This window comes from Ceratotherium simum, chromosome 8 (assembly GCF_057802395.1).
Source record: "Ceratotherium simum simum isolate JZ-2026a chromosome 8, ASM5780239v1, whole genome shotgun sequence".
In the NCBI taxonomy this organism is placed as follows: domain Eukaryota; kingdom Metazoa; phylum Chordata; class Mammalia; order Perissodactyla; family Rhinocerotidae; genus Ceratotherium; species Ceratotherium simum.
Window position 1 is genome coordinate 32,468,551 of NC_141907.1, and position 16,368 is coordinate 32,484,918.

Genomic DNA, 16,368 nt, shown 5'->3' on the forward strand with positions numbered 1-16,368 from the left:
ATGCATAATTATCTTGGGGTTTGTTGTTCATTTCATTTAAAAAATCGTGGTCCTATTTGCATTGTATTTATTCAATGTCTAGCAGGTGAGCATTTTTTCAGTTTATTAACAACTTTGCAAGGATATAGTTAAATCATTTTAAAACATTTTAAACTCTTTAAAACTAAAGATGACAGCACTTTTTTCAGTCTAAAAAAGATATGTTTTCCTTTACATCCTAAATATGAGCTGCTTATTAAGGTTGGGAGAAAGATTTTTCTCTCTTCCTACTTACAGGCTAACTATGATTTTCATAAAGCTTTTCCTTTTACTTTACTCTTTTAAGAAGTTTCAGTAACCACTTTGAAAGTGAATTCCCAGTCCACAGAAGTCCGTCTGTTGTTTCATCTCTCATGCTGTGTCTTTTATAATAAACCTGGAAAGCATGTGCTTTACCCTCTGTTCCAGCCCACTCTCCCATCCCAGAATTATAGCTCAAGAAGCTAAACTTTGCAATAAAAATTGATATTTTAAAGTTAGGTGATGTCTTGCAACAATTGAAAATCTTTCTTTTTTTTCCGGTGTATATCTAATATTTTTATTACAAAATTAATACAATTTCATTATAGTCAATTTTAAAAATCACTAAAGTATATTAACATGAAAAGTGAGAGTCCAACATTCTCTCCTCCATCCACACCCCTTAATGGTAACCACTGTTAATGACTTCATATATTTCCATCCAGAATCTCTTCTAAGCATACAAGTATATATATAATATGGATTTTTCTAAATATGAAATCATTCATTTTCATTCATTCAGCAAAGATCACCTGAGAATCCATTCTGAAAAGTAGCATTTTGCTTTCTTCATGGTCTTTCCAAGTCAGTACATACGAATCTGTTTTAATCTTTTAAGAGCTTCTAATATTCCATCGTTTGGATGTACCGTAGTTTTTTTCATCCACTCCCTTATTGAATTATAGTTGTTTTTGGTTTTTTTACTATCAAAAACACTGCAATGGATATTCTACCTAGTACGTGTATCTTTAACTACCTAAGATAGTATTTCTGAAGGATGTATTCTTACAAGTGGGATTTCTAGGTCATAAAATGTGTGCCTTTAATTTTTTATGTTGCTAAATTGCTCTCCAAAAGAAATTGTAGTCATTCATACAGCTATCAGTTGTATATGAAAGTGTCCCTTTCCCCCACATTCTCAACAACACTGAATATTATCAACCGTTTGATAAGCAGAAAAGAAAAAAGGTATTTTATTTTATGTGTATTTGATTATTGGTGAAGTTGAGCATGTTTTATTTATTTATTGGCCAGTTATATATATATGTTTTTTGCGAGTTGCCTGATCATATCCTTTGCTCATTTATCTCTTAGGTTTTTGGTATTTTCTTTGGCTACATGTATTTTAGTTCATGCTTTATCTGTGTTATCAAATACAGTAACCACTGGCCACGTGTGGCTATTTAAATTATTTAAAATTAAATGAAATTTAAAATTTAGTTTCTCTGTCACACTAGCCATATTTCAAGTGTTCAGTAGCCGCGTGTGGCTGTTAGCTATCATGTTGGACAGGGCAGATATAGAACATTTCCATCCTCACAGAATGTTCTACTAGATGTGCTGCTTTACATAAAATGTAATTTGATATTACATTTTACTAGTACAGATTAGTTATTTGAAAAGTTCTTCAGTTATCTTTAATGGATTAAACAGTTTTAAATAAATTAATAAAGTTTTTAATGTTTAATTATGCCTAGTAGAGAAATTTTCAATTTAATAAATGGTTTTTCTCTTAATTTTATTCATAGCATTTATGTTATATATCCAGTATATTACTGGAAATTTTATATTCTTACATAAAATTTTATACCAAGAAGACATACAAAGATATGCAAGGCATTATGACAAGGGATAGTAAAAATTTGGTCTTAAGCATAAAACATCTAGACTTCTGAAGAAAAAAAATATAACTTGGTAACAGATGATTTAAAAAAAAAGAGACTCGGGCCGGCCCGGTGGCTTAGCGGTTAAGTGCGTGCGCTCCACTACTGGCGGCCCGGGTTCGGATCCCGGGCGCGCACCGACGCACCGCTTCTCTGGCCATGTTGAGGCCGCGTCCCATGTACAGTAACTAGAAGGATGTGCAGCTATGACATACAACTATCTACTGGGGTTTTGGGGGGAAAAAGGAGGAGGATTGGCAATCGATGTTAGCTCAGAGCCAGTCTTCCTCAGCCAAAAAAAGAGGAGGATTAGCATAGATGTTAGCTCAGGGCTGATCTTCCTCACAAAAAAAAAAAAAGAGAGAGAGATTCAGTGTTACTTCACAATCTTGAGATTTGCCTGAAAAGATTAAAGAAAGTAAACCATAACCTTGGGGCTCATTTTATATTTAAATTAACTGTTTGGCCGAAATAGATCATTTTGAGTGAGGGTCTGATTTGTTAGTTATGTGCCTTATACTTACAGGAACATGATGCTGTGTGTCTGGCTGGAGTGGCCCAGATGTCCATAAGAATGGGAGACATACGCCGAGGGGTTAGCCAAGCCCTCGAACATCCCAGCAGGGTCCTCAAGAGAGACTGTGGAGCTATACTGGAGAACATGAAGGCAAGCTTTTCTGTGTGTAAACATCCTGTGATCTTCTATATAATAAAGTTAGTATTTTAATAATCTCATATTGTTTTAGCAATTTTCAGAAGCAGCCCAACTGTATGAAAAAGGTCTCTATTATGACAAAGCAGCGTCTGTTTACATCCGCTGTAAGAACTGGTAAGAATTTGCTAAAATTTGTTGTGAGCCGCCATGGAAACGAATGGGCCCGCTGGCCTCCGTGCTTGTTTCCTTGCTGCTTCTCCTGCCTGTACATCCTGTCCCGCCCGTCTGGGCCTTCCTTCCACGTCCTTTTTCTTTTCTTATATGAGTTCATATCAGTAGTTCTTTTTCCAAAGAACAGCACATTCTATTGGTTTGGTATGGGGACATCCTGAAAGGGATAAATTACTGGGGGAAAAAAAGCCCTATTGCCCCCAAAGACTTAACGAACTAACCTTCATTTTGCCACAGAGGGTGGGCTGGTGGTGGGGGATCGCGAGAAAAAGCCATTAAATCTGCCTTTACCTATAGGAGCCAAGATTTTAGAAAGATCGTGATAACTGTTTTTGAATCCTACAAACTAACCTTTGATTGTAGGAAGCTACTTTTGGAGTGACTCTAGTGTTGATATTCTCCTAAACCTACCTTTCTAGGGCAAAAGTTGGTGAGCTTCTGCCTCACGTTTCTTCTCCAAAGATCCACTTGCAGTATGCCAAAGCGAAGGAAGCAGATGGAAGGTTTGTACAATTTCTCAAATTTATACAGATTTAATGTTTTATAAATTAACTATCGATATTTGCAACCCTCTAAGAAAGGCAGAGCTGAGAAAGATAGAAAACATGTTTAGCCCTCGCCTGGCCTGAAGTGCCAGACTATTAAATTTTCCTCATACTTTGTATACCTCAATCAATCCTTTATGTATTCAGATAAAGACTACTATCTCTTTTTGTTTGAGGGTTAAATACTAGAAGTTGAAATTTTGATATAATATGGCATGAAAATGAAGTTAAGCGATAGTCATTCTATGAAGGAGGATAATTTACTGATGCAGAGGAAAAGAAAAGTGAATAAACATGAATTCCACACCTAGGGCTGCACCGTATGAGTCACAAAACATGAAAATATAGCAGTGGACAGTTAATATCCTAAATAGACAAAGATCTCCTGCAACTTAATGCAAGAAACTCAAAGGTGCTAGGAGGAAATGGGCTCAAGACAAGGAGGAGTCCCAGAGGAGGAAATACAATTATGAAATTGTATTTCATGCAAACGTGAACGAGTTCTGCCTCACTAATAGTAATTAATTAAAGCAGTAGTATATCGTTTTAACCTATCATATTGGGATTTATTTTAAACTAATGACCATACTGTCAAAATGCACTTATTATACGTGACTGATGGAAGATAAATTTTAAAGCCTTTAGAAAGTTATTTGGCAATATGTATTAAGAGATTTTTGAAGGTTAATACCCTCCACTTTTAGAAAAGTAACCTTGGGAAATAGAGATATACACTCAATGCCTTGTTGAAATGGAAAGAGCTAGAGAGCTAGTGGAGACTGAAGAGAAGTCTTGAGCTCCATCTAGAGGTCGACACACAAAGATTTTGTATGTCACTGTTAAGCTGTATCTGTGATTAGTGAAAAATTCTGTATTTTCTATGTTTTCTAAAATAAGCCTAGGTTACTATAATAATCTTCCTACTCAAAAAAAACAGTAAAATGTAAAAAATTATATATATATATAGTTCAGATGAGAAACACAATTCAATATTGGTATTTTACTGTTAGTTTATCAAACCCCTGAAAAGAACATTTTAGTGAGATGGTTCCTGGTATTCTTTCTGTTGAAAGACAATGAAGGGCCGGCCCCGTGGCTTGGCGGTTGGGTGCGTGCGCTCCGCTGCTGGCGGCCCGGGTTCGGATCCCGGGCATGCAGCGACGCACCGCTTCTCCGGCCATGCTGAGGCCGCGTCCCACATACAGCAACTAGAAGGCTGTGCCACTACGACATTCAACTATCTACTGGGGCTTTGGGGGAAAAAATAAATAAATAAAATTTAGAAAGACAATGAAATTCAAGAAAAAGAAGCAACCACCATCAATAAAAGAGAACAGTGTCCCAAACGTTTATTGACATTTTTCTCCCAAATGTGACAGTGTTAAGAAAGTTTGTCTGAACTAAGTATTTCTTATAGATATAAAGACGCTGTTGTGGCTTATGAGAATGCAAAACAATGGAACAGTGTAATCCGCATCTATCTGGATCATCTCAACAATCCCGAAAAGGCCGTCAGTATTGTCAGAGAGACCCAGTCTCTGGATGGAGCCAAAATGGTAGCCAGGTAACATAATGCATTAATATTTTTGGACTTCCAAAAACTAGCACTAAAAGAAAGCCCCCACTTCCCCTTACCAAATAAATACATTCAAATGGAATATTTTTTTTTCTGTTTTTTTTTTATTAGGTCTGTGTTTAAATTCAAAGGCTGTTTGTTGTGGTCAGTGTATGAGAGTATATTTTTCAAATATAAGCATGTAGTATAGAACTGCAGCTCACCTAATATATTTTTGTTTTTAAATGGTTTCTCATGGTTGAAAAAGATTTTATTTTGTAAATGACAAACTTATTTTAAATGAGTCAAGCTAATTAAAGTACGTTGTTTTAGGTTTTTTCTACAGTTAGGTGACTATGGGTCTGCCATCCAGTTTCTCGTTATGTCCAAATGTAATAATGAAGCTTTCACACTGGCTCAGCAACACAACAAGATGGAAATATATGCAGACATTATTGGTAAATATCATTATTTTCCTTAATTTATCTTAAAGATTTTTATCATAGAAACAGTTTGACTCTTATGATCTAATGGTCAGATTGGTAACCGTCAAGCACATACGCACACACCATTTAGACGTAGACACACACATATCTATATGTTATTTGTCAGATTTCAGGATCCCTACTATCACCTTAAAGGTGAGATGGAATTATAAGACCATTTTCAAAAATTAAGGTTTTCTGGGTGAATTCCAAGAGAGGCCAGATTTCCCAAATCCTGCTATTGATCAACCAGTGGTAAAGCAAGTTTCCAAAATAAAGGTGATAGGACATGGAGAATGATATTTTAAAAAGTAAATGTTTTCATAAATTTTTAAAATTGAGTTACACATTAAGAGTATATGATTACTTTGAAGAAGAGTGATATACACAAGATATGGTCTTTAAAGATTTTGAAAGTCCAGAAGAGAAATTTATATTCTGAGAACACCTGCTTATAGCTTCTCCTCCCATATTTGTAATTATTCTCAGGAACTACTGAAATAACTATCAGATTTTCATTTTGTGGGCCTTTATTTGTGGTGGTGTTTTGCTTTGCTTTTTTGTGTGTGTGTGGTAAAATATAGATGACATAAATTTACCATTTTAACTGTTTTTAAGTGTACAGTTTGGTTGCATTAAGTACATTCACATTGTTGTGCAACCATCACCACTATATCTCCAGAACTTTTTCCTCATCCTAAACTAAAACTCGGTATCCATTAAACAACAACTCCACTTTCCCCTCAACCCCTGGTAACTACTGTTCTCCTTTCTGTCTCTATGAATTGACCAGTTATGGTACCTCATATAAGTGGAATCATAAAATATTTGTCCTTTGTGTTATTTTGTTTTTTAAAATTCACAAAATGCCCATAAGAATTGATAATAAGATTCATGAGACAATTTTTGTTTCACTCTTCAAGGGAAAAAATAGGTAAAAGCATCTTCTAATATCTTAGGAAGTCATGGGGATAATTAGAGAAAATAAATAGTTAAGAAAAAGAAGTACAGATAAAAGCAACATTAGAATTACTGATGTTTAACTTGGCAGATGACATTTCTGTACTGACATTACAAGTCACCATTGCGCTAAAGCATTTCAGTTTTTCTAATTTCCTGAGGATGTGGCTTATCCTGTATCGTATACACACCCACACACACACCCTCCCACCCCCAAAACAAAACACACACTTCTCTCCACCTTTCTTTACCGACTTCTCTCATAAACTCCATATCTGCCTGGGGCTGGAGGCACAGGGCTGTCTTGACACTTGGGTACCCTGCTGAGCCTCCATCTCCCATGGGGAAATGTAAACGATGACTGGAACTCCCGCAGCTCTGAGGTCCTCTGCCTCTGTGCTTAATATATTTAAGCCTCAAACCAAAAGAAAAATAGTACATCTGTTGGCCATTTGACTATCATCTTCCTTACTTGTCTGACAAATACGTACAGACTATTGTTTAAAGCAGGCATTGCTGAGAAAGGGAGGTAGATTACATGTGTATTTTTGCTTCTGATTGTTTTGAAACTCTAGGCAAATCATGGTTGAGATTATAGTCATAGTTGTTCCTGTTGTTTTAGGAAATGTGATTGAGACTCATAAAGAATGATAAAGTCACTAAGAGTAATGTCAAACCATAACCTAGAGTCTCACAGAGCCTCATAATTTCCTCTCCTGATTCTTGTTTAGAGTGAAAAGAAGAGGGAGTTGATATGTGGGGTAATTATGATGAATGTGTTTTGTGATGAAACAGGCACTGATAATAACATTGATATTTGCCATTAAAAGTTTTTAATCCCCTATTTTTAGATCACCTGTTTTTAAGATCTTGTTTACCTTTTATTGCTAACCTAAAAATAAGTTTTACTAAGATGTTTTACTCAATGAACTTCTGTTGTAGGTTCTGAAGACACTACTAATGAAGACTATCAAAGCATTGCCTTATATTTTGAAGGAGAAAAAAGACATTTTCAAGCTGGAAAATTCTTCTTGCTGTGTGGCCAATATTCACGAGTTAGTATTTGCCAAGAAAACACACATTGGACTCCACTGGAATGATTATAGGAAATATTTAAAAATATCTCATGCTCCCAGACACTCAGATTTGAAATCTCAAAGTCAACTTTAAAATCTTCCCCTCTCTTCCACACCCAATCACATTCTTCCTTCATAATGTCTCTCACATCTCTCTCTTTTTATTCTAACTTCCATCAACTTAATCCAAACCCGGGTCACCTCACTTAGATTATTGCAGTATTTTCCTATTTTTCCTGTTTTTACTTTCTCTCCCCATAACTCATCCTTCGTTTTGTTCCCCAGATGGTACCCACTTTCCGTGCTAAAGAGCCCTGAAAAGCAGAGGTTGCACGTTCAAGCAAGGGACATAACTAAGTGAAGCTGCGGGGTAAAGCTGCGCGTTCACTGTGTGACAGGGCGGTGACTGCTGGATAGCACCTGTTTTCTTTGAAGGGAACAGCTGCTGCTCACCTCCAGAAAATTGCCATTCAGGAGTTTGGGCCCAGTAGTGCCAGATCATATGATTTTTCATGAGAAACAGAAGGCTGAGTCTCTCTATTTTAAAATATGGGCCCAGGTATTTGTATAATACCTCACTGGCCAAAGAAACGTGTCTACGTGTGAATCAGCCTTCAAGCCACCAATATGCTGTTTCTAGCCTCTTAGATACTAAGTCCAGACTCCTTTGCTGGCACTCAAGAGAATTTCCACAATTTGACCAACCAGCCTGAACTTCCCAATGTGGCATCTAGCGATTTCCATTGAAGAATCCTATGCTTCCACTAGCCTTTTCCCATCAGTGTCCTCCATCTAGATTCTTCTCTGCCCTCTCCCCCACCTACCTGTTCAAGTCCTTCTTCTTCTGTGATACCTTCGGGATTATCCCCATGATTAATCATCTTTTCTTAATCAGAGCACCTATAGAACCACTTGGCTATACTGCCCATTTGTCTTTTAAACTTTTATAACCTTAAATTTCTTCATAGGTGTGGTGCTATGGTGTTCAGGAATTAGATAATTATGACTTAAAATCATTGATTCCTTCTATTATCATCACATCACACAGATCTCCCCGATTAGATTGTACATAATACAAAAGGGGGGGCCGTATCATGTCCTTCCTGGTAGTCTCCATAGCATCCAGCACAGTCGCATACGTATTGTAGCAGGTTGTCAGTAAATATTTATTGATTGAATAAATGAATGAAAATAATTAAATCTTCCTACTTAAAGAGGGCACATTTTTTCACTTTCATTTCATCAGAAATCAGAACTAGATTCTTCAGAGGGTTAACTGGATCCTTCCACTTTTTAAATTACACTCAGCCTTTTAAAGTATATATTTTAAGACCTAGCACCATGAAAGCTCCTGGTTGAGATGAAGGTACTGTCACAAACTGGAATTACTTTGCGTATGTGAAAGCTTTGTTTTTCCCAACGCGAAAGCAGTCTGAAAATTTTTAATTGCCATACAATTCTCATTTCAGGCACTTAAACACTTCCTGAAATGTCCAAGCTCAGAAGATAATGCGGCGATAGAAATGGCAATTGAAACTGTAAGTAAACTCTGTAATGAAGCTTTTGAGAATGCCAGTATTTGTTAAAACTTTTTGAAGAAATTTCCAAACATATACAAAAGTAGACCAAAGAGTAAAACAAACTCCCGTGTACCCATCATCTCACTTCAACAGCTATCAACACACGGCCAGTCTTATTTTATTCATACCCCCACCCTCTTTCCCTGTATTATTTTAAAACAAATCATTTCATTTGTGGATACAAAATTCTATCTCTAAAAGATAAGAACTTTTGGATTTTCTTTTAGTTGTAACTTGAAAACAGTCGAGTGCACAAATCCTAAGTATACAACTCAATTAATTTACGTACACCTGTGTAACCCCCACCCAGATCAAGATATAGAGGATTTCCAGCTCCCCAGAAGGCTCATTCATGTTACCTTCCAGTCAGTGCACCTCACCACGGGTAACCACAATTCTAACTTCTATCCTTATTGATTGGTTTTACCTGTTTATGACTTCCATTTTAATGGAATTATACGTTATGTACTCTTTTGTGTCCAGTTTCTTTCAGTCAATGTTAAGTCTACAAATGCTTCTGTGTTATTGCATGTAGCAATAGTTGGTTCTTATTCATTGCTGCGTAGTATTCCACTATATGACTGTACCACTATTTATTTACCCATTATTCTGTAAATGGACATTTGGGTTGTCTCCAGTTTGGGTTTATTATGAATAAAGTTGCCATAAAGCTGTTCATGTCTTTTGGTGGACATAAGCACTCAGTTTTGGTTTTTTTGTGTGTGAGGAAGATCAGCCCTGAGCTAACATCCGATGCCAATCCTCCTCTTTTTTTTTTCGCTGAGGAAGATTGGCCCTGAGCTAACATCTGTGCCCATCCTCCTCTACTTTATATGGGACGCCGCCACAGTATGGCTTGACAAGCAGTGCATCGGTGCACGCCCAGGATCTGAATCTGTGAACTCTGGGCCGCTGCAATGGAGCACACTCACTTAACCACTTGCATCACCAGGCCGGCCACCATAAGCACTCAGTTTTATTGGGTATATATCCAAGAGTAGAATTATTAGGTCATAGGGTATACATATTTTTAGCAATAGTAGGTACTGCCAAACATTTTTTTCAAAGTAGTTGTACCAATTTGCTCTCTACCAGCAATGTAACAGAATTTAGCTGCTCCTCATCTTACCAATACTTATCAGTCTATTTCATTATAACTATTCTAATAGATGTGTAGTGGTTTCTCATTATAGTTTTAATTCATTTTTCTAAAGACAATTGATATTGAGCACCTTATCGTATGTTTATTGGCCATTTGAATATCCTGTTTTGTGAAGTGCTGTTCAAATCTTTTTTCTAATGTTTAATTGTATCATCTCATCTTATTCTTACTGATTTGTAGGACTTTATTATATATTCTGGATACAAGTCTTTTCATCAGATAGATGTATTATGAAAATCTCTCAAGCTGTGGCTTGTCTTTTTATTCTCTAGTGGTATCTTGATGAAAAGAATTCTTAAGTTTTAATAAAGTGCACCTTATGAGTCTTTTCTTTTATGGTTAGTGCTTTTTAGTCCTATTTAAGAAATCTTTGCCTCTCCCATGGTCATGAAGATATTTCTCTTATGTTTTCTTCCAGAGATTTGATTGTTTTAGCTCTCTTATTTAGGCCTACGCCCATCTTGAATTAACTTTTGTGTATAGTGTGAAGTAGGAGTCAAGAATCTCTCTTTTCCATATGGATATCCAGTTGACCCAGCACCATTTATCAAAAGACTATCCTTTCCCACTGAATTACCGTGGAGCATTTGTCATAGATGAAATGACCATATATGTGTGAGTCTGGTTTTGGATTCTTTATTCTCTTCCATTGACTTGTCTATCCTGTACCAATACCACACTATCTTAATTACTATATTATATGTATTATATATTATAATCTACTTTCTGTCTCTATGGATTTGCATATTCTAGACATTTCATTTAAATGGAACCATACAACATGTGACTTTTTGTGTCTGGCTTCTTTCATTTAGCATAATACTTTCAAAATTCATCCATATTGTAGCATGTATCAGTACTTTATTCCTTTTTATGGCTGAATAATATTCCTATGTATGACTATATACATTGTATTTATCCATTCATCAGTTGATAGACATTGGGTTGTTTCCACTTTAGGGCTATTATGAATAATACTGCTGTTAACATTTGGGTACAGATTTTTGTGTGGACATGTGTTTTCATTTCTCTTGAATATATACCTAGGAGTAGAATTGCTGGGCTATACATTAACTCTATGTTTAACATTTTGAGGAATTGCCCAACTATTTCCCAAAGCAGCTACACCATTTTACATTCCCAACAGCAATATATTTGGGGGTTCCAGTTTCTCCAACAATAATCTCTTGATATTGTCAAACATCTAGTTAGAGTTCAAATTTCCTTAACTGTTGCAGAAATGCTTTTTCACAGCTGGTTAATTCACATCCTATCCAAACAAGGTCCTTAAAGTGGATTTAGTTTATATGTGCCCTTAAGTCTCTTTTAATCTCTCTCTCTCTCCCTCCCTCCATCTCCTCTTCTCTTCTCCTTTTTCCTCTTTCTGCTCTCCCACTCCCCTCTTCCCTCACCCCTCTCTCCTGTTATTTCACCCCTTTGCCATTTATTTGTCAAGAAAACAAGTTGTTTGTACCGAGGAATTTCTGACATTTAGATTTAGCTGATTGCATCTTTGTGGTATAATTTAACTTGTTTCTCTACCTCCTGTATTTCCCACTAACTACTAATTAAATCTAGATACTTGATTAGACATAGGTTTTATATTTTTGGAAAAACTCATAGAATATGCCATATACTTCCTCTTTCATCACACCAGTAGGCTCATGTCTTAGTCACCTCAGGCTGCCATAACAAAATATTACAGACTGGGTAGCTTAAACAACAGAAATTTTTTTCTCACAGTTCTGGAGGCGGAGAAGTCTAAGATCAAGGAGCCAGCCAATTTGATTCCTGGTGAGGGCTCTCTTCTTGGCTTGCAGATGACCACCTTCTCGCTGTGTCCTCACGTGGCCTTTCCTCAGTGCTTGCAGACGAGGAGAGAGGGAGAGATCTCTCTCACTTCCTCTTTTCATAAAACCACCAATCCCACCATGAGGCCCCAACCTCATGACCTAATATAACCCTAATTTCCTCCCAAAGGCCCCATCTCCACATACCATCACATTGGGGGTTAGGGTTTCAACATACGAATTTGAGGGGGACATAAACATTCAGTCCGTAACAGCCCATAATTTTTTATTGTCTCTCTTTTTATCATGTTAAGATTGATTATTGGGTGTAGGTGTAGTCAGCCTGATCCATCCATTGTAAAGTTTCCAGTCAACCTTTCACCTAGTGATTTCAGCAGCCATTAATGTTCATTACTTAGATCTGTTATTTTATTAGCAGTTGCAAAATGGTGATATAGTAATTTTGTCATTCCTTTTGAATTCCACATCAGCTATTTGGTTACCCTGAAAAGGAAAAGTAGGGTAAATACTTGATTTTATTCCCCCTTTGTTTACTAGTTTTCAGAATAATGAGTTGGTTCCCTGACATCCTCCAAAAGTGACTGGTGACATACTTTTGTTTTTAATATCATTAGAACTCATAGATTTTTAGCATATTTGATATATTTCAATCTATTGCAGTTGATATTATTTTTGATTCCCAAATTGTCCTTTTACATGGACTATTATTTCCTTTTAACACAATCCTATTAATCTTTGATAGCTTCCTTGCCCTCAGGTACACCAAGATATTACAGATTCCATTTCTTGCCCCAGTCCTGGACTCAGACATTTCTCTAAGGAGTTCCAGTTCCTTTTAGTAAGAAATGTTATTTGGAGACCATAATTTGGTTGCTAGGAATATTCACTGCTATGGAGTTCATCACTATTTTTAAGCCTTTTCAGTAAGAGTGTTGACATTTTTATTGTGATATAAAAATTAGTATTAGTTTTCTAAAATCATCTGAATTTGAAGCTGCAGGGGAATTATTAAAGAGTGGAAATTATTCTCTGGCCATTCACAAAAGGCTATTATAAAAATAGTCTCTTATTCTCTGCTTTTCTCTACATAAGCACAACATTTGCTAAGACCTACTTCCTCCAGGAAGCCAGAATCAAGACTGCCAGCAGCTCCTGAAAGTGAATCTCCCACTTTCCTACCAAAGATAGACTGGGACTCTAGTCCCAAATTCATAAATCCAGAAGGGGTCTGATTTGGTTAGTTCAGGTGTCCATTCCAGGATCAGTCAACTGGTGGCCACAGGATGAAATATCATGCCTGGGCAAATTAGGTCAAATTCCCACCCCTAGACAAAGCTTATGGGCATGGAGATGGAGTCCTCTAAGACGTGGAAGTCCCACTAGAACCCTATAGTTGAAATGGAGATAGGAGCATTTCTCAGAAGAGTTGAAGGAATAAATCAAATCAGACAAAATTATAGAAGTCCCTTGCAGCTATCAAATTTCTCTCCTTTTATTGGTATTTTTTAATCCCACAGTATCTACCTCCAGTTGTGCTATGTATTTTGTTAAATTTTATTAAGGTCATATAAAACCAACATATTTGTATTTGTTAACCATTACTGGGATTACTTCATTTAGACAAGTTCATTCTGAACTTCACCACTGGATGATTTTTCTAAAGTCTAGTTTTGAATCATTTTATTCTCTAGCTACAAAACCTTTAGTGGCTCCCCATTGCCTCACAATTTGTTCCCAAGCTATTCTTCATGGATTACAGAATCTTAGATATCCCTGGAGGTGATCCAGTCTAACCTCCATTTTACTAATGAGGAAACAGGTCCCAGAAGGTGATAGGGCTAACCTAAAGACACCTAAATAGAAAGTAATAGAGCTAGGACTAATACCTAAGTCTTCTTTCCAACCAAATTGCCTATTAGACTCCTCTAGGTCAGTACTTTGGGCTACAACTAAACTGGCCACTTTTTCCTGAATAGGTCAGGGCTCCCCTTCCTTTGTTCCTTCACTCTCACCGTCCACTACCTCTAGAACACTCTCCCTCGTGCACCTCTGCCTTTCAAACTCCTACCCAAAATGCAAGACCTACTTCACACACCACTTCCTATGAAGCTTTTTCTGAACTGTCCTCTGGGTGAAATTTCACCCTCCTTAGAATCCCGTAAGTACTCTGAACCTTCCTTACCGCTACAGTTGACCCCCTCCAGACTAATAGTTCCACGAGGTCAAGTATTCATATCTTTATAGAGTGTTCAGCACATTGTGGACACTCAATAAATATTTGTTGAACTGAACACGTTGACCCCCAGCTCAGTGAAAGCACTATATAGGTGACATAAGTTTCCTTCCCAGTCCTCCATTCCTTTCTTTCCTTTCTACCTGGAGATTCCCTTCCCTGAAAAAAAATCACCTTTACTTGTGACTTGCATTTTCTCACAACCTGTGCATTTTCATATGCTGATTCTCAACCAGAAGGCGTCCGCCTTAGTTATGTGAGAACATCTTTAAAATGTTCATACTTGACCCACCCCACCTCTATTCTCTACACATCAAGGTTCTGAAATACCTTCTTGGTGTGTGTGTTGTGGGGAGGGAGGTAGTAATAGACCCCTAGTTGGGAATCATTACTTGGCGAGCCCCTGATATGGAAGGGAAAGATGAGGCTGTACAGTATCCGTTAGCTGTGTTGGGGGCCTTCCTTACCACTTTGCAGTCAGCTGCCTTCACCACTCCATAAACCTCTAAAAGGTCCCCACTATCTCTTACTTGCTAAAGACACAAGTCTCTTCTCAGCCTTCACCCTTCTCCATGTTGTGGCATCATTTTACACTATCATACTACATCTTTCTTGAAATTTTTACTCCCTTGGAACACCGCTTCTTCTGGTTCTCCAATTACTTCTCACATGGCCCCTTCTCAGCCTTCTTCACTGGCTCTTCTACCCCTTAAATGTAAGTGTTCCTCAGCATTCTGTCTCCACTCTTCTTTTAATTTTAATTCTGACTGGCCACATCTGTTCCTCCTGTGGGCTGCCCTTTCCATCTATCCTAACATTTCTGGTGTGCTCAACTCTCTGAAATTCAAGTTTAACTGGGAGTCCTTATTTTTATTTGCTGTATCTGGCAACACTATCTGCCTAGCACCAGTCCAAGCCCTTTATGTGTATTAACTTATTTAATCCTTACAATAATTCTGTGAGCTAGGTATTATTTTTATCCTCATTGAGGTCCCAAGAGTAACCTGCTCAAGATCACACAGGTGATCTTTGGCCTCCGGCAGGCTGACTGCAGAGCCCTTGCTTTAGCTGTCTCTCCGTACTGGCGTATTCACTCATAGCCATCCACAAGAGCCATCAAGATGAGCTCCGTCATTTCTTTTCCTTATAGCGGTGGCAAGAGCAGAGGCAACATATTTGTAAAAGCTTAGCTTTCTTGCACTGACAACTGCCCAGGCAGTGATGTGTGTAGAAATTCTGCGGCCCGAAGAGCTTCTCCAACTCACAGGTTCACTATGATCTCTTTTATGCTCAAGTCTACTGATCTCATCCTTCCTCTGCTGCACGGACAACTTCCAGACTTCTCCTGTACTTTCCCCTGAGGTGTAACAAGCTGGGCTATTACTCTGTTGCTCTGTCCCTAATGACAGTTTCCTTCATTTTCCAGGGGCTTTTCTCACTATATCATTAATATGACAAGAGGGCAGCGCCACACTCTTCAGTGTTCGTGCTCTTTGGTTGAACTCCAATTGTGTTCTTGGCTCACCTCTTTTTTATTAGACACAAGACTCTTAAGCCTCCTAATCATGTCAGTAATTATTCCTACTAATTAAAACTAAAACATTTCCATCCTCCAATATGATACTTAAATTTTCCTGATCAACAGCACCCAACACATCAGTGGTTTAACTCTGACCTTTATGGAGATGACTTTCAAATCTAGATCTCCAAGCCAAGGTCCTCTCCAGAACCCCATTCCACATTTCCAGCTGCCTGCCCTCTTCTGGGCTCCTATGGCCTTACTTTTTTCTACTTCGGATTATACGTAGCCAAGTGCAAGTGTGTTTCCTAAAGGAGCAGATGGAGAAGAGGCACTCGGTAGTATATTGTTGTATAGGCCTAGTTCCTGTGCTCGATGTTATTCCCTAGATGTTATAGTCACTTACCTTAAGGAAGTTTTTATTGAAACGTCGAAGGAGTATATTCTCTCTCTGTGTAAAAAATATACAGTTTTTGATATAGCAACTTAGAACAGCTATAGCTTCTAAGGATAGATTTTTATTAATGGAGACTCTACAAATGAATGAAGAAAGACCCTGAGCTTATCATGTTCCCGGCACTTGACTATAGCTATTTTTACATATTTTTAAATT

The 16,368-nt window shown here is 37.5% G+C and overlaps 1 protein-coding gene across 4 annotated transcripts in view; it reads left to right on the plus strand.

Annotated features, from left to right (window-relative positions):
- Positions 1-16,368, plus strand: part of WDR19 (WD repeat domain 19) — a 103,134-nt gene that overhangs the window by 64,099 nt on the left and 22,667 nt on the right. For all 4 annotated transcript variants that reach the window (XM_087434201.1, XM_087434202.1, XM_087434200.1 and 1 more), the window contains 7 exons: positions 2,470-2,610; positions 2,690-2,772; positions 3,249-3,332; positions 4,792-4,938; positions 5,263-5,387; positions 7,317-7,429; positions 8,920-8,988. In XM_087434201.1, the coding sequence (XP_087290327.1) occupies positions 2,470-2,610; positions 2,690-2,772; positions 3,249-3,332; positions 4,792-4,938; positions 5,263-5,387; positions 7,317-7,429; positions 8,920-8,988 (762 nt within the window). The remainder of the gene's footprint in view (positions 1-2,469; positions 2,611-2,689; positions 2,773-3,248; positions 3,333-4,791; positions 4,939-5,262; positions 5,388-7,316; positions 7,430-8,919; positions 8,989-16,368) is intronic.